At 39.3% G+C, this 23,235-nt stretch overlaps 1 protein-coding gene across 1 annotated transcript in view; it reads right to left on the bottom strand.

The window, feature by feature from the left end:
• CADPS2 (calcium dependent secretion activator 2) overlaps positions 1–23,235 on the bottom strand; it is a 524,381-nt gene that overhangs the window by 104,940 nt on the left and 396,206 nt on the right. Inside the window, exons 16-17 of the mRNA XM_007471293.1 lie at positions 22,699–22,762; positions 19,298–19,421 (exon numbers count right to left, since the gene is read on the bottom strand). Of these exons, the coding sequence (XP_007471355.1) occupies positions 19,298–19,421; positions 22,699–22,762 (188 nt within the window). The remainder of the gene's footprint in view (positions 1–19,297; positions 19,422–22,698; positions 22,763–23,235) is intronic.

The following is a 23,235-nucleotide window of genomic DNA, read 5'->3' as shown; positions in this document are numbered from 1 at the left end:
CTATGGCAACACTGCTAGGCTCCTCCAAGCAAAATCCCTTGTAATTATGCACCTGTGTACACTTAAGAAGAGATCTCACTGGAAAAAAAAAGTCAGAGGTGGGGAGATGTAAGAAGACAGCCTGACCATTGTGTGTTAGCAGGCTTTAACTCTGCTCCCCTGCTTCAAAGAGGGTGCATACTCTCAGCATCCTCTCCTGGCTGCCTCCTTTCCTGCCACTGCCTGTCACACTGGATACACAATGATGCTCATTGTGAAGGTTGTAAGGGGATATGGGGAGAAGACCAGTCAAATCATTTCAGTCCATTTTTCTCCATATAAGATACATAGAAATTTGAAATGTATTTGACCTTAACTTTTAGCAGGCTGATTGTATCTGTACTTGCAGCTAAACAAGGACTAGAATTCAAGATGGTGTTGGATTGAAGGGCTATGGCGATAATCCCACTGCAATACTGCCTTGGCTACTCTCCCCTGCATCTAGGTCATGATAACAGTTGGGTGCACCAACATAGAATTCCTATATATGCGCTAAGATTTCTTTTTTTTTTTAACATCTTTATTGGAGTATAAGTTATTGGAGAAACTAATAATATAGTTTCTGCTTTATAACAAAGAGAATCAGCTATACATATACATACATCCCCATATCTCCTCCTTTGCGCTAAGATTTCTTGCTGGTTCTTCAACATCCCCAGATTTTGTGGCCCTGAATTTGATTCAACAAACATATATTGCATGTAAGATATTGTACTAGTAACTGAGGGGATAAAATGATGAACAAAACAGTATTTCTTCAAACAATTAATTTACGTATCTCTTTCCCTAACCAGTTTATAAAGTAGAGGATAGAGCTGCATCCTATGCATTTTTGTTCAGTACGAGGAAGTTCTATAATAAAGCTCTGATAAAGAGTGAATTAAATGCATTCAATATGCAAGAAAAGAGTTACTAGCTTGCAAGAAATAGGATCAAAGATATATCAAAAAGAGGGCTTTAAATTGCTCATGCGTAATATATGGAGTTCTTCAGAATCAAATTATCCTTTTAGTGGGTGGGTGCTTGAGCTCCGAAACATTAGATCAGAGAAAGCAGCAGTCTGACACTGAAGTCTCCCATCCTTTTCCTCCTCCCATCTGAAGAAAAAGAATTCCCTCCCTCTAAAGGACAAAAATCAGATGAATGGGGAGAAAGCCCTGACACTCAGGAGGTAACTGAGGTAAGAAACTTGTATGCCTGAAGAAAAGACTGGGGAGAACTGCAGGTCCCGGGGGGAAAAAAAGAAAAAGCAGCCGCATAGCACAGGGAGATCAGCTCGGTGCTTTGTGACCGCCTGGAGGGGTGGGATAGGGAGGGTGGGAGGGAGGGAGATGCAAGAGGGAAGAGATATGGGAACATATGTATATATATAACTGATTCATTTTGTTATAAAGCAGAAACTAACACACCATTGTAAAGCAATTATATTCCAATAAAGATGTAAAAAAATCAAAGAAAATCCTAAAAAAAAATAAAGAAAGAAAGAAAGAAAGAAAAAGAAAGAAAAAAGAAGAGGAATGAGGGGGAGAAAATGGGCAAATGACTACTTTCTAGAGAAAGGAGTTAAAGGAAGGCCTACAGTTTGGAAGGAGTAAGGATGTCAGCAGCATGGAAGCATCTACATGGGACACTGTGGAGACCCAAGTAGTGAGGCTCTGCCTTGTGAGGTTTAACTAAACAAGGAAGTTGGGCCAAGGGTACAACACCTGAGTTCCTCTACCTGAAACCCTAAAGTTCATTCAGTAGCAAGGACTGTCAGCACCCTCCCTGTGGACTGCTGGTCAGAAAAACTTATCTACCCACAGACCCCGATGAGAAATGGTGGAACGGACCCCTCTATTTCCTTGTGCCCCTCCTCCGCCAAAGTAGACGATGACTGCTCCTACCAGCCACCTCACCCTCTTACAAAAACATAGGGCAAAACCACATTACACACGTTGCGCACTGCTATGGGCCCTTACATGATCCGTACCAGTTAGAGAGATCAGAAATGGTTCCATCTGAGCTACCACCTCCATCTTAAATGCCTTTTTCCATTCATACACCCCTTTAGGCCAGCCCAGCTGGCTCAGGGAATTTCTACTGGCTCCCTAATCTGTCCTAATTTAAACCTACCTTAATTGTTGTCTGAGATCAGTGTTCTCCCTCTTCGCATGATCCAGACTGAGGACTCAGTTGGAAAGTGTAAATTTTATTGAGATTTTCTGACCCATCCTTTAGCCCCAGGCATAGCAACCTGTGGTGGGTGAGACAGTACCAGAGTCTAGTACAGCTAGGCCCTTGGGAGTCCTACCCCTGCCAGATCTCAATACTCATGGGCCTTTTCATCCCAAGAAGGAAGGAGGGTGGAGATCAAACACTTTCCCATTAAACAAAACAACCCCTCCCCCTCCCACCTGTCTGCCACTTTTAGAGCTTGTGACTAGATTAGATGATTCCGGCCGGGGGGCAATCTGCCTCGACTTAGTCCTCTAGAGGGAATAGTATATAACTTTATGGCTAAGAAGACCACCTCAGAATCCAGGAGAGAGGCGGTGTCTAAATCTAAACCCCACTTCTCCAGCCTGACCTATACTTGCCGAGTATGTGACACCCCAAGACTTGGTCCTGTCAACTGATGCAAAAGGATGGAGAATCACTGACTCTCTCTTGGCTTGTCTGACTGCAACCTATTATGGTTCTATGACTGCCAGACATAAAACATCACTCTAATCAATGAATGGAGCATTTTCAGTATAGGTCTGTAGTTTGCAACTTCATCATGCACCAGAATCACCTGGAGGGCTTGTTAAAACACACATTGACAGCACTACCCCTAGACTTTTTAGATTCAGAAGGTCTTGCTTGGGGTCAAACAACTCGCATTTCCCAGGAGATGCTGATGGTGCTGGTTTGGGGAATGCACTTTGAGAACTACTAGTGTTTATGAAAAACAAAGATGACCTGTTTAACCTTCAGATTATTTCCTCCTTTACCTACCCGAAATCAAGCTATATATATATATATATATTTTTTTTAAAGTAGATGTTGGGGGTAGGAGTTTATTAATTAATTTATTTATTTTTGCTGTGTTGGGTCTTCGTTTCTGTGCGAGGGCTTTCTCTAGTTGTGGCAAGCGGGGGGCCACTCTTCATCGCGGTGTGCGGGCCTCTCACTATCGTGGCCTCCCTTGTTGCGGAGCACAGGCTCCAGACCCGCAGGCTCAGTAGTTGCGGCTCACGGGCCTAGTTGCTCCACGGCATGTGGGATCCTCCCAGACCAGGGCTCGAACCCGTGTCCCCTGCATTATCAGGTAGGTTCTCAACCACTGCGCCACCAGGGAAGCCCAAGCTATATCTTTACATAAACTTCATTTTAGGAAAAAGGTGACTTTTGTGTAGAATCGGAACACATTTTACCTTTCAGTATTGTTATCCCAGATAGGATGAGGTACATATTTGGACAATCCTTAGATGAATGAAAATAATCTACGATGTTATGGCCTGCCTACGGACGTTTAAAATCCATGAGAAGGGCTTCCCTGGTGGCGCAGTGGTTGGGAGTCCGCCTGCCGATGCAGGGGACACGGGTTCGTGCCCCGGTCTGGGGGAATCCCACATGCCGCGGAGCGGCTGGGCCCATGAGCCGTGGCCGCTGGGCCTGCGCGTCCAGAGCCTGTGCTCTGCAACAGGAGAGGCCACAGCAGTGAGAGGCCCGCGTACCACAAAAACAAAAACAAAAACAAAAATCCATGAGAATACCAATGCCACGGATGTTTGAAAACAATAGGTCTGTGGCCTCCTAATTCCAAGGCTCCCTTTGGGGCCAACTTGTTTAATGACCCTCTCATTTAAACCAACAGTTGCAGTTAATATCTCCTTGGAATTAACCATGCTAATGATACACTGCTTTCGAATAACTGTCCTGCAGTCACAGTCACATTAGCTGCTTTACCTGGATTATCTTTCGCATCAATAAGTTCATTTTTAAGGAAACGGTCAGCTATAGAGCAAAGGAGAATTGGACACTGGACTAGAGGCAATGGCAGTCAAACTGGATGCAAACTGAGGAATCTCCATAAGGCAACAGCCAGTGGTGATCCACAAGTGACAAGCCATAAAAAGTCAGATACCTCTGGAGGTAAATGTCAGTGACACTTTGTGAATCTTCCTTGAGGAGGAATATGGAGTCATCGTCTCCTCTTAAGATCTTAAAGACATGATGGTGATGGAATTACAGAGAGAGGATTATTAGGATACACATACACAATTTAATATTATTTGGTTTAACATTTGTCACAGGCTTTTATAATTATGTGACTTATAGGAGTGGAGAAATAGGGGGGTTCCCTGGTGGCCTCATGGTTAGGATTCTGGGCTTTCACTGCCATGGCCCGGGTCCAATCCCTGGTCGGGGAACTGAGATGTCACGCAGTGCGGCCAAAAAAGATTGGAAAAACAGACACCTTGGTTTGGGTTTTATTAAAGTTTTAACCTAGTCCTTTTAGCTGTTGAGATTCTGGCTCTCCTTAAATCTGTGAAACCAGAAGATCTAAGATCTCACAGGAAGAAAATATCTGCATCGTGCTGCTGACTGCAGAGCCTATGAAGGCCTGAAGTGAGAAAAAAGTTTTCTTACATGCATGTTTACTTTGCTCTGGTTAGCTCTGGCTAGGACTATGTGGTAGGATTCTAATGACAGCAGAAATTTTCTTCCACTGGCAGTTTTGTCAGCTAGTTGCATAACAGGGGCTTTCCTAGAGACTGGGCTTTAGCCATGATAGCTGTATCTGTATTTCACATACACAGATTACATTCAGCAGCTGAAACTGAGAAATGGTCCCTTCCCTGGTTTACTGCTCTTCATGTATATATATATACCGTATTTACTTCTCCCCAATATAATTCAGATTCAGAAATTGAAAACCGTCAGGATAATCTCAATTATGCCATGCCAATACTAAGTTATCACATAATTAACGCCTATAGCGTCTTAAATTTCATGCCTAGATATTCTTGTCTTCTAATTACATTTACCCGAAACAAGCAGCCTCTCCATGGTCGTTTGTTACATTCCCACATAAAGGGAATAATACCCTCACACCTCCACACTTAAACTTCTCCTGCCACTTATGCTCTTTTTTCCATTCTCAGGGAGAAAGTCTGCCTGTGAACAGTGGGGGTTAGGCAAGCAGGATCCAGAGAGGCAATGGCGGTGAAGATGGTTTGTTCAGGAATGAGCAGTGGTTGAGGGGAAAGGCACTCCAGAGGCTTGCCAGCTGGGAAGCAAGCTGAAGGAGAAGAAACGAGAAGTTTCCCAGACACAGCAACCACAATATGAAAGAGATAATTTGAAGATTTGTAGCCTTGGGTGCTAAGAAATTAGTCAAAAGATCTTGACGTCTGTACATATGTCTTTGTTTCCTTTGACACATAATCAAGATCTGTTAGGGCAGCCAGCTCATGCATTAATGGTGATAAAGTATTTGATGCCAAGATTTGGAGAGAGTCTCCTAGCTGGACAAGTGTAAAGACCAAGTGTGGAGAGTAGGGTTGGGCTTGGTGACTTCCTGAGTATTTCTATGGTTGGTTTTAACATCGTGGTTCTGCCTGCCACTGTGAATGTGTGTGTATGCACTGATGATGCCTCAGGGATATTTTATAGGTTTCCCTTTTGAAAAAAAATCTGGCATTACAAATTCTTCAATTAGGTCTTTAAATTGAGTGCTTGAAGCCCTACGTCCACTTCGCTGTGGTCTACAAGAAATCTCCCTGATTTCCCAAACTAGTCATCTGTCTAGGCTTTGAGTACTTACAAACTCTGTTGAGAAATAAAGAGGTGAAATCTGTCAGTTTGCATTACTCTCGTTTTGTCCAAGTGAAAAGACTTTTTAATACATCTAAACTACTCGGATTAACAAGGTGCTGCAGGAGCCACACTGCTGCATGTCACTTGGTTACCTGTTGACATGTGTTAGTAAATAAATAAGAGGGTCATCAATCAGTTGGTTTCAAACCCTGGATTTAGAGAATGATAAATTCTACAGAGCTGCTCATGAAAGGAGGAAAGCTTGCTGTTTCAAGACTGCATTTATCTGTGAATCACATTCCATATAAAAGTAAAAATAAAACAAAAACACAAAAAATACATGACACACTGTCAAGTGAGCTGAATAACCTGACATCATTTCTGAGACCTTTTAGGGAACAGGTGTTGAACACTTGTAATGAGATTTCCATGCATCTTCAGAGGAAGGAGATAGGATTCTAGCAAGAGCTGTTCAGAGTGTTACAGATCATGGCCGAGGGTACAGCTCTCAGTAAGGAACAAACTGAAAGAGATATTACATAAACGTTTGGTTTTCTCAGGAGGTGCTTATGTTTTAAGAATTTTTGCAGAAGGCAAATGTTCACACAAGAGAAGCTTTTGGAAGAATATAATTTTTCCAGATCCTGAGGAGTCTGGGATATACTTAATTAAGTACTCCTGATACAATATCTTGTGCATTTACCTCATTATTTTACATCTTCTTCTGAAACTCTGAGAGTCAATGTGGTTCATGGAGCTTTCATTTCAGAGTGTGAAGTATTTTTTTCAAGCATAAATGGTTGGCTGACAATTCTATGTAGAAAATGAAGCAAGTAAATTGGACACTTAGAAAACTGAGGATGTGAAAAGGTAAAAATATTAGTTGAAGACAGTTACAATAAAGAGTAATGATGCATTTACAGTGACAGATGTTTTCTTCAATACTTTAAGGTCTCTCTGGAGACCACGTTTTTATCAGAGAGGGCTTCAGTTTATTTTAATCCATTTAGTGAGCCCTTCTTTCTAACATCTCTGAAACAGCCCATCCTTCCATACTGATTTGTGGTCCCACTTTTTTCTCGATGAAGCATATCAGTCTCCCATTTATACATGACTCTGTCTCTACATTCCTCTTCTGAGTATCTGCCTGATCCTGGGCTTTGGTGATGGTTTTATAATTTGTCTTAGTATCTGGCAAGGCAAATCTCCATACTGTTTTATTTTTTCCTTAAGGTGATATAGTTTTCCAGTATCCTTTATTCTTTTACTTAAATTTTGAAGTAACTTTATCAAATTAAAAAAAAAAAACCCTGGAATTCTGATGGACATTGCAGTGATTTTATAGATTAATTTGGGGGGAGAGTTTATATATTATTAAGTCATCTCTCTTAAGGGCATGAACTGTCTCTACATCTATTTACATTACTCTCTGTGATCTTTATTTGAATTTCAAAATTTTTTTATAGAGGTCTAGGAAGTTTTGTATAATCTGGCTAAGTTAATTCTTGGATGCCTTATGTTTGGTGGTTACTATGAAGGTACCTTATCTATCTATTTATCTATCTATCTATCTATCTAGTTGAATGATGGTGCAGAACAGTGTTTCTGAGTGTGGTCCATGGACCACTGTGGATCCCTAAGACCTTTTGGGGACCTGCACAGTCAAAAGTACTTTCATAATAAGATGTTTTGCCTTTTAAATTCTGTTGACATTTACAGTAATGATGCAAAAGCAATAGTGGGTAAAACTGTTACCTCAGCATGAATCAAGGTTATGGTGTTAAATTATACTCATCACGTATTCTTTTTCACCATTCACTCAAGAAAAACAGCTAGTTTTAAATAAGAATGTCCTTGAGGAAAGAGTAAAAAATTATTAATTTCATTGAATCTCTACGCTTGAGTATACATTTATAAAAGTATCATCTGTGACAAAATGAGAAATTTGCATAAAGCACTTCTGTGTACTGAAGTATGATGACTATCTCAAGGAAAATTGTTTGTGTGATTGTTTGAGTCCAGGGCTGAGCTAATTGCTTTTTGTTTTCTTTCAACAGAGAACCACTTGACTACTGACAAAGTATGGTTATTCAGACTTGGAAATTTGGTAGACACTTTCTGAAAAATGAAGTAAACCTCTCACTTTAAGGAAACAATAGATAGTATTTGTTGCCAGTGATAAAATGGGAGCTTTTAAGGAAAAGTAGAATTTTAGAAAACTTGTATCTGTCAGGAGCTTGACCGCTTCCTAATACTTTAAGACTCTTCTGATGAGTAGGGGGTGATATTCACAAGGGTGATTTTTTTTTTTTTTTCGCGGTACCCGGGCCTCTCACCGTTGTGGCCTCTCCCGTTGCGGAGCACAGGCTCCGGACGCGCAGGCTCAGCGGCCACGGCTCACGGGTCCAGCCGCTCCGCGGCATGTGGGATCTTCCCAGACCGGGGCACGAACCCGTGTTCCCTGCATCGGCAGGCGGACTCTCAACCACTGTGCCACCAGGGAAGCCCCTAGAGATCATGTGATCTTTAAGTTTCTTAGTTTTTTGATGTTGAATCACTTTTATATTCTTGGAACAAACCCCATTGACTATGATATATTATTTTACAAATACACTGTTGGACTTTGTGAGCTAATATCATATCTAGGAATTTTGCATAGATGCTTATAATGAAATGGACCTAAAATAATTCTTTTTTAAAAAATTTATTTATTTTTGGCTGTGCTGGGTCTTCGTTGCTGTGCGCGCACTTTCTCTAGTTGCAGCGAGTGGGGGCTACTCTTCGTTGCGGCACACAGGCTTTTCACTGCGGTGGCTTCTCTTGTTGCAGAGCAAGGGCTCTAGGCACGTGGGCTTCAGTAGTGTCGCACACAGGCTCAGTAGTTGTGGCCTGCGGGCTTAGTTGCCCCGTGGCATGTGGGATTTTCCCGGACCAGGGCTTGAACCCATGTCCCCTGCATCGGCAGGCGGATTCTTAACCACTGTGCCACCAGGGAAGCCCTATTTCTCTCTTGTTCTCTTGTCTTGATCAGGTTTGGGAATCAAGATTATACCTGCTTCATGAAATGAACTCCCTTCACTTCCCATTTTACTGAACCTATTTTGGATAGGAATTATTTGTTCCTTAAAAGTTTGGTAGAATTTACCTCCTAAAACAACTGGGTCTAGGAATTTGGGGATGGGAGATCTTTGACAACTATTTCAATTTCTTTAAAATTTATTGGCCTACTTGAGTTTTGTTTTTTGTGCTGACTTTACCAATATACAGTTTTTTGAGACTTTGAATTTTGTATTGGTTCACAATACTCTATTATTTTGTTTTGTGTCTCTAGTTATTTTTTCTCTTTCATACTATATTTATCTGCATCTTTTTCTTAACCAGTCTGATGGAAGTCTGTCTTACTCTATTTCTATTCTCCATATCACTTAGCTTATTTCTCCTTCTCTGCAGCCCCCATTCTGATCTCCTAGGTCACAAGTTCTTCAGCTATATTCATCCTGTATCCTGTTTTTCTTACAACCATATTATGTTCATACCCAATATTTCCACTTGGTCCTTCATGACTTCTTGTCCCTGCATCAAGAAGCGACAAGCTAGCATCCTCCTGTATCACCTTGAGAGTGTTATGCTCAATTTAAATTCTTGCTCCATCAGTTCCAGGTGGTACATATCACCTATCGTCTTTACTAAGAGCTGCACTCCTTAGGAGTGTAGTAATTTTAGTTTGAGAGCTCACGATCATTTGGAGGTACAAAGAATGGGATGATGGGCAGGTCTGTGTCCTTTGCAGGGACTTCGAAAAGACAGAAGCTTAAGCTTTGGAGCAGAGAGTTCCAGGCAACACAGAACCAACACTGATAATTTCCTTTTCCTACTAAGTCATTAGGCAACTCCTGTGGACAGGGATTTACCATTAATTTGTTAGATTCGAAGCAACAGCACTTGGTCAACAGCCCTGTAATTCACCAGGCTATAGGGTTTGGATGTAGAGGAGTGAAGGGATGAGCTGGTGTGGCTCAGCCCTTTCCTACTTTCATCAACATCTCACCTGCAGCACAGCTGAGGCCCTGTTTTGATAATACCACAGACACTGGCCACCTGACCTACTGCTACCAATTCCAATGACAAAAGATAAGGAGTTGGACATCTCAAGGCAATGTAGTGGGGAGGCAGGAGCAGAATTTAAAAGTTTTCCTCCCTTCCGCTCTCCTTCTGACCAGCCATGCTCCAGGCTAGTGTAACTAACTCCCCACCAGGCAGACTGGTGAGATTGGAAGCCAAACTTCTTTGGGCAAAGTGGAGTGAAGGTGAGTAAAACGAAGGTGTTAGTATAGCCTGCTTTTTGGATGGCAGCTGAAAGGAGGTGTAGAGCTCAGGATAAGGCACTATTTAGGGAGATACCATGATAATAAATGGAAGGGAAATATGTAAAAGAAGACAGAGGTACAAGCCACAGGAGAAAGAAGAGATATATAATGCAGTAAAATACATCCGGAAAGAGGTAAGTGGAATTGGGGTCAATATGACAGGTGGACAAGTTGGCCTTGAAGAGGAAGATACCTCATCCCCTGATAATGCAGAAGACAAGACACAGGTGAGTATAAATAACAGGAAGTTTGGAGGTACAGAGCTGGAAAGCTGAGGCTTACTATGCACTTTACAAGATTGAAAGGAAGCGTCTGCCCTTAAATAACCTTTAACTTAGGTGTCCTTTAAACTTAAGATCAAGTTCCTATTATAGCCTGATCCGGAAAGAGAACACTGTTCAAGATTGAATCAAGTTTTCATTTTTTTATATGTGAAATTAGCTACAACTGTCTCTGATTGAGATCGTCCTTATCTATTGTAATTCACACTCAAAATAGAATGAAATAAAAATGGAGAGAAAGGATGGATGACTCATTGACAAAGAGACTGTGGATCAAGGAAAAGTTCTGCTCATTTGCGTCACAAACGATCTCATGGCATTACAAATCACTCGGCACTGGTAATATTAACCCCAGTAGGAGGGACAGAAGCAGAGGGCAGCAGGACAGAAGGCCAACAGTTGTTTTGGACAGAGTAACACATACTCACGCTTTCCAGAATCAAATGAAGATCAGTCAGGAAGGATGTTAGAGGAATGCAGACCCAGAACTAATTTTAGAGGAGAGAGACGTAAGTGTCTTTAAATGCTCTGGAGTTGACAGAACGCTCGTCCTTTGGTCACTAAAGCTGTGGGTAAACAGTGGGTGCAGAGGTCCCAGGAGTGCTGAAAGCACTGCCATCGGGTTGCCACTGGTGTACAAGAGTGCACCTTGTCTCTTCATTTGACTTTTCACTTAGTTGGTTAGTGACCTGAGTATGCCGAGAGCTACTGAGCAACTGCACCACACTCCTGTCCTCTGTCCTAAGCTGACAGAAGGTACACACAGAGCTTGAAAGCTCTGTCAGACATAAGCAAATCACGCCTTTACTTGCCTCTTCTAAGCAATAATTCCTGCAACTCCTGCTTGATATATCCCCAAACCAGCTTTGGCTACATGGGGATGAATCTGTCAACATTGTCATGAGCTGACTAATTGACATGAACACAAATTATATAGTGCGGGGTTCTTATCTTGAGGGGCTGGTGAGTTGGTGGGAGAGAAGTTGGGGCAAATGTACTAGAAATCCTCATTCTTCCGGATCAGATGTGGAAATAGCCAAAGTGAATTCATATTACTTACGTAGTACTTAAAAGAGAACATGGTTTTAATACTTTCTGGCATATACATTACATAGAATAAGGCTAATGGTGTGGCAAGGAGATGTGAAAGACATCTTATTCAATACACTGAGAAGAACATGCTGATAAAAATAGTTCAAAATTAGCATTTCAATTGTATCATAGTCGGTGATAGAATCAAAGTAATTTACCGTTATCAGAAAACAATTATCTTCTTAGGTAATTTAAATAGTTCACTGACCATCTGAAAAATACTCACAGCTTTTCTTTGTATATAGTGCAAAAATAAATTTTAATTTGATCCTATCCAGGTAATCACAGATGCTAAATCAGGGTAGCTCAAGCAATGAGTTTTTACTGTATATACACATATTGCCTTACAAACTAAAAAAAACCAAAAAACTTTACAGATTTATATGATGTTCTCAAATATTTTAAATAAAAAGACAATAGGTCATTCTCTTTGTTTTAGAGCTAGAAATCGTATCTATCAATTTGTCCCTAAATTATCAGGTGAAATCATCGGAAGCAGAAATGGTCACAGAGGTTTACTTTCAGGCCTAAGTCCCAGAGTCCAAGCCACACTGTCCAAATAGGCTGGACAGAAATTCTTCAGTTCTTTAATTCTGTTTTATCATTTTTAAGGTGAGGGCCCTGTTTCTTTTAGTATACAAATTACCTCCTGCAAAGTGTTGCCAGTGCTTATGGGAGTGCAAAATTTCAGGTCTATTACTTAGGCATTGTAGCCTGAATTCATGGTAACATATAATACTCAAAAAATTTAAGAATCAAATTTATAAGGAAACTCAAAAAACTTTTACGAGAGTACACTGCTAAGTTATCCTAGAAATATTAATATGAAATTATTCATTCACAAAAAGAATTTTCATCAACTGTGCAGTTTATATACTCATTTCTGTGCACACACATGTCCTTCAGTAGAACAGATTTCACTTATTATTTATCGCTACACTCTGACAATGAAGTGCTAAATTAAAATGCCACCCAGATGGCAAACACATCCTAATGACGTAAGGATGGCCACAGTGCAACTTCTCCACTCAAAGCAAGCAAGCAGCGCGGCCCTCTGGGAAAGCATCTCTGCTCTGTTCAACTGAGACTTTGAAAATGAAAGCACTGGAGGTTAGACCCGGGAACCTGGCAACCAGAGGGCCCAGAGAGATCATCACTGCACAAAGCCTCCGCCTGTTCATTCCATGCTAGCTTTTGTTTAAGGCACCTCCACGTTTTGAGATTCACAAGAAGCTTAGGTACCAAATTTACGTAAAAGATCTCAGGTCAACGCAAGCTCTAAGGAGTGGTCTCCCTCCTCTTTTATCCTAAGTCACAATAGGTTATGTAGTTTTCAGGAGAAGACAGGGACTGTTATTAGATGTTTTATAGTTGTTCTTGTCCATAAAACATTCCGTGAATTAAAGAATGGATTCTTCTTTAAAAGTAACAGCTAATCTGCATCAACCAGGTATGTGATTTAAGAAAACTACAATGAGAAGCATAAAGTTTCAGTATCATTTTGAACCTTGGATTATAAATAAAAATGATCTTACTATTACATAAAAAGTTAGGGATAAAATTAAACCAAAGGAGAAAACTAGCTGATTTCACAACAGTGTAAACCTCAAACTTTTCTTAAAATTAAAAAAAAAAAATCGCTTTCTAGAAGTTTCAAGTTCTTAAAATGGACTATCTGTTCTCATAAAACACATGTGAATAATTCCCAAGAAGGAAAGAAGGCATTTAGAGAGAGGTCATCTGTTTTATTTCATCTATTACAGAGTTGTAAAATTCCTTTATTCTGCAAATTTGTGCTGCCAGTGAAGAATCTGAAGAATTCCCAAGGATAGACAAGAACTATGAGTCAAACTGAGCAAGACGCTGAATTACAGAAACAACTGAAACAGGTTAGATTCTTAACTATCATTAATACAGCTGCTGTCTATAACTTCTGGCGTCTGTGATCCAGAGTTAGTGCCTCCTCACTCCCACGCTACACCACTGTACAGGGCATGAAATTCTGGTTTAATTGTTCCAACCTTGTTATTTTTTAGCGGTTAGTTTTTGCTCTATATTGTTAATTATTCAGTGATTGGTTTGAATGATCTTTTGCAAGCCAACCTGCCAGCTTACAGATGTTCTCTCTGCTGTAAAGAGCCTGATCGCTCTCCGGGCCATTGACTCAATCATTTATTCAATGAAGTACTTATCAAGTAACACCGCACCAGGCACTTTTCTTGGCACTGGAGATACAGCAGTTTTGAAATACATAAGCCCTGCCCTTGTGGGGCTAACATTCTAGGACAATAGCTGGACGAAAGAACTATCTTGTGTGTTAGATCAAATGGGCTATGGAGAAAAATGAAGCAGGGAAAGGGAAGAGACATTCGGGGTGAGGGGAGGCTGCACATTTTAATTCACGTTCAACACCCGACACTTAACATGTGTCCGGGAAAATAAAAAGAGTCAGTTTCTGGAGTTCAGCTCTTAGCCTTCCAACCAGACACCTGGGTTGTCCAATTCAGCAGCCACTAGCCACATGTGGTGGATGAGTACTTGAAACAGGGCTACTTCTAAAGGAGATGTGCTGGGAGAGGGAGATGCCCATTGGATTTCAAAGACATAGGAAAAATATAATGTAAAATATCTCAAGAGTTGTGTATACTGAATACATTTTAAAATGATGATATTTTAGGTATATTGGGTTAAATAAGCTATATGCATAAAATTAATTCCACCTATTTCTTTTTACCTCTTTAATGTGACTGCAGTTTTTTTTCAAGTTACATATATGGCTTTCATCATATTTCTATGTGCAGCACTGTTCCAGACTCCTTTTTAAATGTCCGTGAATTTTAACTGAGCGCAAATTGAACTATGCAAGCTTGCCAAGAATGGAGAGGAAGGAAGACATAGGAAAATAAGAAGATATCTTAATAGGTAGACAGTGGGTCCTAATCTCCCACTCGCTAGCTATGTGACCAGAGACTGACTGGTAGATAATAACCTCTCTGCTTTGGTTTACTAAAAAAGGAATAATAATAGTAGTATTTACTGTAAAGGCCTGTTGTAAAGAATAAACAGATACAGGTAAAGTGCTTAGAATAGTGCCTGGCATGTAAGTGTTTGCTCCTGTTATTAAATAAATATTATTTTTTGGAAAAAGAGACCCTACCAATATTAGCCCTTGGCTTTTGTGATGTGTGTGAGGGGTTTATCAGAAAATGCCATGACTTTGGATCAGACAGCCTTGGAGGCAGGGCAGCCAGGGGGAGAGGAGCCCTCTGGTGTCTGAGGAACATGGGTGCGAATCTCAGGTCTGCTGAATTTTAATAGCAGCACAACCTTGTGCCAGTTACCGCCTTCTTCTGAAGTCTTAGTTACGTCTTCTGTAAAATATCTGTCTTGGAAGAGTTGTTTAAGGAACTACTGAAGCAGTGTAAATGAAAAACCTCTGGGGCAACAGGCAGGTCAACAGACGACAACATGACAAACCTTGAGCCAAATGTTCCTCTCCTCTATGTGGAACAAACTAACTGGGATACTGATTATGATGCTCAAGAGAGTACTGTTTCCAAGTCTTACCAAGCATTTAAGCTCTTACACATGCAATTGATATTCTCACTTTTACTCACTTTTAAAACCACCTCCAAGAACATTTACTAGGTAACCCTGTTAACTGGCAACCAAATACAACTAAAGGAATGTAACTACATTTCTTAAAAACCTCTCTTCTGTTACTTCAGAAGTCTTCAATGGAGGGTTGCTTTCCCTTAGATTCACTTAAATTACTGAGGCTATACTGATTTTTTTCTCTTTTCTATACAAGCATTTGACTTTTAAAAAGTATTTTTCCCAGAGTATGCAGCCTAGACAGTTGAGCCATGGTACGGTGTTAAACACAAGTGAAGGGAAGCCTTTCATCTGGTTGGAAGTGCTGTACACAGCGGACAGCAACTGTCACAAGCAGGGCAACTGCCTCTGCTCCATCCTCGTCATGGCGTATGGTGGCCCCTTCCTATTTCACAGGGGCAGGAGTGTAGTCTCTGTAGGCTGGGGGTCAGGACACCTGACTCCAGTCCCAGCTGGCTGACTTATTTACTCTATGGCAAGTGGGAAAACCACTAACAACCCTGGACCTCTTGTCTGAAAGTTATATAAAAACTATTTTTACAACAGAAATGTAGGAGATACGATGCTATACGAGGTTTTGAAAAAGTTTGTTAAAGATCATGGGGCTGCTGCTATCACAGCGGGCTGTCACAAGAGGGGATGGTAATATTTTTTTCTAATTCATCTTTTCTAAAGTGCACTTCAGCGATCATTGTAGGTGTGTTTTTTCCCCTTTTCTTGTCTCTGAGTGTTTTGTTCCTGACACTTTCTGAGGTCAAATACTGGAAAAGAAGTGAAGGTCGGAAAAAAGAAATAGCATCCTTAATGGAAGACTTCAGTTAAAAACAACCTAAGCAAACCAGTCCATAAGACTGCATGCAAAATTTGACTAAGATGAGAAAACTCAGATTAGAAAGGTTCATCACTTGTCTCTCGTGCCACTGATTTCAAATGGAACTTAACTAATGGACCTCTTGTCTCTCTCCAACTACTAAGTACCTACTTTGTGCCATGGGCACAGTGCTGGGTGCTGGAGATACAACAGTGAACAAGTTCAGTAGAGACCCTGCCTGCAAGAGGCTGAAGCAGAGATGGACAGGATGAATACATAATGGCCCATTAATTAAATTAAGTACAACTGTGGGACTTCCCTGGTGGTGCAGTGGTTAAGAATCTGCCTGCCAATGCAGGGGACGCGGGTTCGAGCCCTGGTCTGGGAGGATCCCACATGCCGCGGAGCAACTAAGCCCGTGAGTCACAACTACTGAGCCTGCACTCTAGAGCCTGTGAGCCACAACTACTGAAGCCCACATGCCTAGAGCCCGTGCTCTGCAACAAGAGAAGCCACTGTAATGAGAAGCCCGCGTACCGCAATGAAGAGTAGCCCCCGCTCGCCACAACTAGAGAAAGCCTGTGCGCAGCAACGAAGACCCAACGCAGACAAAAATAAATACATACATAAATTAATTACAACTGTGATAAGTGGCATGTGCACGCACACACACACAAGTAACAAAATCTTTAAAATCTCAGAGACCCAGAGAAGAACTCTTTCCTAGCAATTTCTTGAGAATGGGATTTTATAATCTCTGCTCATTACTATGATTAACAACTTTCAAAGTTAAGAGCTGCTTACTTTTTACTTAATAGCATTTATGCATTTTTACTCTCAGGTTATCTTCCAGGAGTGATAAAAGAAAGATGGTCCTCTTTTCTAGTTGTAGAGTCCTTCAAATATTGGCAACAGCTTCCAAATAAGATTAGTGTATGTGGTTAAAACCTAATGCATAACATTAATACAGCCTCAGGTGTTTTGCTTTGAATTCATATCAAAAAAACATTGCTGAACTTTTGCAGAGATAAATGGCCTATATTTTCCATACAAAGCATTGGCAACAGTTCCAATAAAATCAAAGTCTTTTCAGTATCTTAGTCAAAGTGATCTAACAGGAGCCCTGAAAAGGAAAGAGCTATTCATCCATATCAAAACACAACACCGCCACATTAGAAATAATGGCACATGCATGCACAAACATTAATTACCTGTGTCCTTTTCTGCTGGGCCTAAAACATAAGAGAAGAGAATTTAGGAGAAAAACAAACTCTACACGTGTTGCTCACTCATGTAACATAAAAGATCAATCAAGCAAAGAAAAGTAGCCCATTTCCTATTTCTAACTTGAAGTCGACTTTGTTCTTGGTCTGAGCCTGAGCATAAAACAAAGAGCTTTATTTTTTAAGATACAAAAAAAGGGGGAGAAAGGAGAAAATGAAAAGGATAAAAGTTTTTCTTATCTAGTAAGTATGCATTTTATTATTTTTTTTGAAAAGAGACTGCTCAGCAGTGCTACCTGACTAGATTTCTAGGATCCTTTTTCTAGAATGTTCTCACACTGGACTCGAGATAAGAGAGGGGGTGACTCCAGAAAGGAAGAGGTGGGAGAGTTCCCTGCTCACTCTCCATTGGGTCCTCTTTTAGGCTTTTCTTTAACACAGACTTGTTTTTGTGTGTGATCCAGAAGAATAACTATTCCTTTCTGATCACCATTGTTAACGTATTTATCTAGCTGATTAATGAGAGGAGCCCATGGCTGTGTACAAATAACAGAAAGTTCTTCATTTGTCCATATTAAAATGGATTCTACAACTAGAAAATAAATACAGAGATAAAACAAAAAATATACTGCATATCTTTTCAGTATTGTTGGATAAGGTAATGGTCAAAAATAACTAAAATAGTTAAGACCAAAAGGATTCTCATAGTTTTTTGGAGCTCATTCATAATATTTAGATAAACCAATATTGTATTTACTCAGGTTGCCTACAATTTCTTTCTCTTTGCCAGATTTGAAAGGTTTTAATATGTCTATTTTTATATCAATTCTTTCAATCCGTGTTCACAATACCCAATATTCCCAAAACACGAAAATTGTTTGAAGGAGTATTCAAAATGTGAAAACCAATCTGTTTATCTTCCACTTTCCCCAAATGACCTAATATTCATTGCTTCTGCTTTAACACAACATGATATCATAATTAATGATGTTAAACTGGTATCTAAGGAGGTTTCATGTTGTTACTCTCGTGATATAATATTGGTTGCTATAGTGATGGGATGGCTTTTTTGTTAATCACTCAGGAGGCTGGTTATCACGTGCTTGTTAGAAAGCTTGATCAGATTTGGAGAGAAAAAAGGATATAACACAGCCAATTATAATCATCTTTTTCATTGTCCCAATTTTGATGAATCTATCATAGTATCAACTAATTAATAAATTTATAATTCATTAAATACAATTTTATATTAAAAGTTACTAAATTTTTTCTAACAGATGATTTACTTTTTATTTTTAGAGATAAGTATTTAACACTATAAACTTTTTTCCTCCCTAAGTTAATGCTCCATGTATTACACAAGCTAGTTTTATGATAATTAAAGAACCTGAGGTCATTTCTATTACTTTTAATTATATCAGTCAAAGGACTGTCAGATAAAAGCTGATTGTGTGACTTTGCCACAAATTTCAATCTATGTATTTCTAAGTTATCTTAAACCTTAAATGAATAAAATAATTATCCTTAATGAATAAAACCTGAAGAAAGAGAAAAAATGCACAGTCCTCTCAAGAGATCTAATCTTACAAATGCATCAATATATTGTAAGCAATTAAAAGTTGCAGGAAATTCTATCAGTTTATTTCAGCCCTCACGACAAGCAACAAGTTTCCTCTTTCTCTGAGAGATGCTGCAGAACCAAAAATAAAATTAAATAATACTACACTGTTACTGATCAGGAAAGAATACACTGCCCATAGTTTAAATGTTAGACATACTTACTGTAATGTCAAAAAATACAACCCATGAAAACACGTTTTGGTTTCTTCAAAACTCAAAGTAAGAACAAAGGACAACTTAAGCATGAATCCTGGGTCTTTCATTCAAGCAGAGTCCCAGGAGGCATATTAAGGCAATGAATAGGAAAAAGCTCTTCAGTTCACCAGCTGAGATTTTAATGAGACATTTCCCTTTGCCATGGCACAGGTTTGTTCAAGAAAGGAAAGGACTTCTCACAGAAAATGCAGTTAATAGGCAATGTTGGCTCTCACTGCCATTTCGGCAATTGCTCACTGCACTGACCTTCTATCTTGGCATATTCTGTGAGTCTCGTGTAATTGATCAAGGCAGCTCTCTCAAGACATTTTCTGACCACTTTTTTCACCTCTTCCGCTGGTATGGGAGTGGCAATATCTTTCATTAAAACCTAGAGAGAGCGAGAGCGAGAGAGCGAGAGAGAGAGAGAGAGAGAGAGAGAGAGAGAGAGAGAGAGAGAGAGAGAGAGAGAGAGAGAGAGAGAGAGAGAGAGAGAGAGAGAGAGAGAGATGGCATAACATACTAAAAAACAAGTACACAAATTGCCCTAGACCTATTGGTAGGAAGGGGTCCTAGGTAACACTGGGGGAGGTGATGAGTCAGCACTCCACAACCGGGAAGTAATTTCTCCCAGTCTTGTCTCCGCCTGTCTAAGCCTCATTTATGCACATCAAAACCTCCCTTGCCCAAGCCACCATTCAGTGTGACTGTCACTTTTCCTCCAGGGACCCACAATGCCACTAGAGCAGCTGTTTCAAAGGAGGATTACAGTCCTTGGGATACTTTGTAATAAAGTTTACCTTGCATATCCCTGATTTAAAAGCTTTAAATCTTTTGAGCAATATATATGAAAACATAAATTCCATTGAAATAAGCATCATTTATGGGCTTTATAAAAATCAAGACCACTACTCTCACTAATTATACTTTAGTTATTTTGATCTGCTGGGGATAGGGGGAACTTCTTTGTCTTAGTGAAATGAATGGAGTATCAAATGTTAAAACACAAGGAAAACTTTCTGAAATTAAAAAAAAAAAAAAAAAAGATTATTTTCTGTTGGGTTCCTAAATTGTGTTTTTGGATTTTTCACTTAAAAGTATTACTATTGGCAAATGGAAAATACAATTGTATCCAGAATTCAAAATATAATGTATGTAAGTACTTTTATAGTTACTCATTGATAATTTTCCTTAAAACTTTCCTAGTGATAAAACTGCTCACAGATAAGTTTTGATTATACAATTAGTCAAACGCTATTTTCCATATAATTGATGTGGCTTTCCGTGCTTTGCTTACATTCAAATTCTACAATAAACAGGTATAACAAAATCTTAACGTAAAGAAGACAATACTTTTGTAAGTGTTCTGACTATCCTATTAGACTTTTACTTTGAAAGAAATATTGAAAGAACATGAAGACATCCATTTCATGGTTTGTTACTTCATTCTATTTCGATCAGCCTCGGCACTACGGATTTTATAATCTCAAATTCATTCAATCATTCTAGCACTGGTGATCCTTGACAACATATTTTCATTTTGTCAGACAAGGTTTCCTTCTGAAAACAGCACACTTTATCACTTAAAGATTTCCTCCCCTAACAAATTAAATTTTTCTTCATATTTTCACATTAAAAATCTTCAACACACTGATGTATATTTGGCACTTTCATTAGAACTGCACATTAGACTTTTTATTGCCAAAAAAATCCTTCTGTTTAGAGTAAAAAAACATAAGCATTAACAGGCACTATCATTTTTAAGGTGATTATTACTAAAATTTAAGATTCATTTTACTATTAAGCTTTCCCATGGTGCCAAACTTTCAAATAATAGAAATAGCTGTTAAAATTAGAATGTCTATATCTATTACAGAGGTGAGTCTAGGGTTGAAATCAGGCAATATTTCACAGTATCTAGGAGCTGGACACTTCATTTGAAGTGTGTGTGGGGAAACTAAATCCCCTTTCCTGGAGAAGCACAGATAAAGGGCTAGCAAGTGCAAAAAGGGAGACACACAATTTGTGTTTCATGTTTCCAGCCCAAGTTCTTCCAAGACACCATTTGTATCAAGAATTCACATGTAGATTTTATTTTTCTAAGATTTCAGTAAGTACAGAGACATGAAAATGAAGAAATAGCCTTTACCATTTCTCTTTCAATTCAGCAAGAGACACGATTAGTTACTGTAACTGGAATAAAGGTCACTGTTCATCCTGTCACCTGTCAGTACAGGGCACGAGGGCATCTCTTCTGTTACTAACTCTTCCCTGCCGGGGGGAAGATGGGAGCTCTGCCATGGAAACCAGCATATAGAGAGGCTGTACTAGGTACCCAGGATGGGATGCCGTTCCAAAAAGCAAAGCTGCCTTTAAGGATTTTTATCTCATCGATCATACCTTAATGGATAGGATGAAATGAAAACTCTGAAAAGCCTGAGTTACATGCAGCTTTTAATATTATAAAAATTCTAATAAAACAGATAATTATGACAATAATATTTCTATCACACCATTCACAGTAATCAAGGATAAGACAGGGATATATAGATAAAACCAATCTATAATACAAAGATCTCACTTTAGTCATCAGTTCTAGCCCTCCTCTCCCAAATCCTTAAATCACTGAACAATGTCTCCCCTTTTTGCTTTTCAGAGGTGCGAATAAATAATATATTATCTGGAATTCCTTGGGCAGAAAAATCAACAAGAGCCAAGTGCTTAAAGTCAACAAATCAGGACCAGAATAATCAAATCAAGAGACAGAGATGATCCCTAGATATTCTTTTTAATACAGATAAGGAATAAAACTTGTTCACATTACTTAAGCTGTTAGCTTCCAACTAGCACGTGAATACTTTTATAGACAGGTGAAAGGATACTTCCCTTTTTTTTTTTATTGGGGTATAGTTTGGGGTAGAGTTACTTTACATTGTCGTACTAGTTTCTGCTATACAACAAAGTGAAACAGCTATATGTATACATATATCCCCTCCCTCTTGGACCTCCCTCCCACCCCCCCTCCCTTTATACCTAATCTGCCACAAAAACAGCAGTGGAGAAGAGACTTTCATTAATAAATGATTTCTAGCATGGGTATAACACCTTATTTGCTGTTTACTTTTTGTATATTTCTATAATTTCATGACTTCTATAATCATCAATTTCTGTAATTCATGAATTCTTTCAAAGTAACACAAATTGAACTGAAATAAATTCTGAGGTAAACTTAGAATGAAAGAAATTATATGTTTGTGAATATTAAATGTTAAACTCTTATAGGTATGAGGGATATGACAGACAGAAGTACAAATAGGTCGGGGGATAATAAAAGACAACTGTAAAGTCTGAAAAACAGATAATTGTACTTATCTGAAATAAGGAGGGGGAAAAAAAGCGGTGGGAAAAATGGATACTACCAAAAAGATGATAACTTTAACCCTAGCTCAGCATAGGATGGCAGTGGTAGGCTTCAGAGAGGCTTTGGAGAGGAAAAGCAGGATATAGAAGAATTTGAATGTAGCAAGAAAAAGTGAGAAACTGATGAAAAGTAACAGACCCAGGTGATACCACACTCATGAGGGATGGGACCATCTGCCTAGTTCAACACTGAAATACACAGCCATTGAGAATGCAAACAGTACTTAAAAAATAATGTTCAAACATACCCTTTCAAGTAATGAAAGTGTAGCTTTCAGTGCACCTTCAGGTCGTCCAAAGGGAAAACAGTATCTTTAAAAAAAAAAGGAGGAACAAAAAAGTCAAACATTTAATATCCAAGACTGCTAAATAATTCCCTCTTCTATAACTTGGTGTTATTGGAGAACATTTGTTAAAAAGTGGTTAAAAGGGCATTGACCCATGCAGGAAATTTTTAAATGCTGAAATTTGCCTAGTCCCATGATTCAAATGTCTTAAACAGTAAAGGTATAAACTGTGATGAAAGAGGTTCTCAAGTTTCGATGATACATGTACAAAAATACAGTAATCAAAAAGGAATCTCTAGCGTCCTATAAGTAAAGAGAAACTTAAAATGCATTTCCTACTAATTTCTTGTTTAAGGTGTTGTTTGTTATTCAAGCTCCATGATAAAATGAAATGATTCCCCCCATTTCCTCCTATATTTATGTGCGATTTAAGATGGAAACACACACTGCATACATAACTTCTAGAAGAAACAAGGTTCCGGCTCCCCCCCCCCCCCC

The sequence above is a fragment of the Lipotes vexillifer genome, unplaced genomic scaffold (assembly GCF_000442215.2).
Source record: "Lipotes vexillifer unplaced genomic scaffold, Lipotes_vexillifer_v1.1 scaffold618, whole genome shotgun sequence".
Classification (NCBI taxonomy): Eukaryota; Metazoa; Chordata; class Mammalia; order Artiodactyla; family Lipotidae; genus Lipotes; species Lipotes vexillifer.
This window is presented reverse-complemented; position numbering and strand designations above follow the sequence as displayed.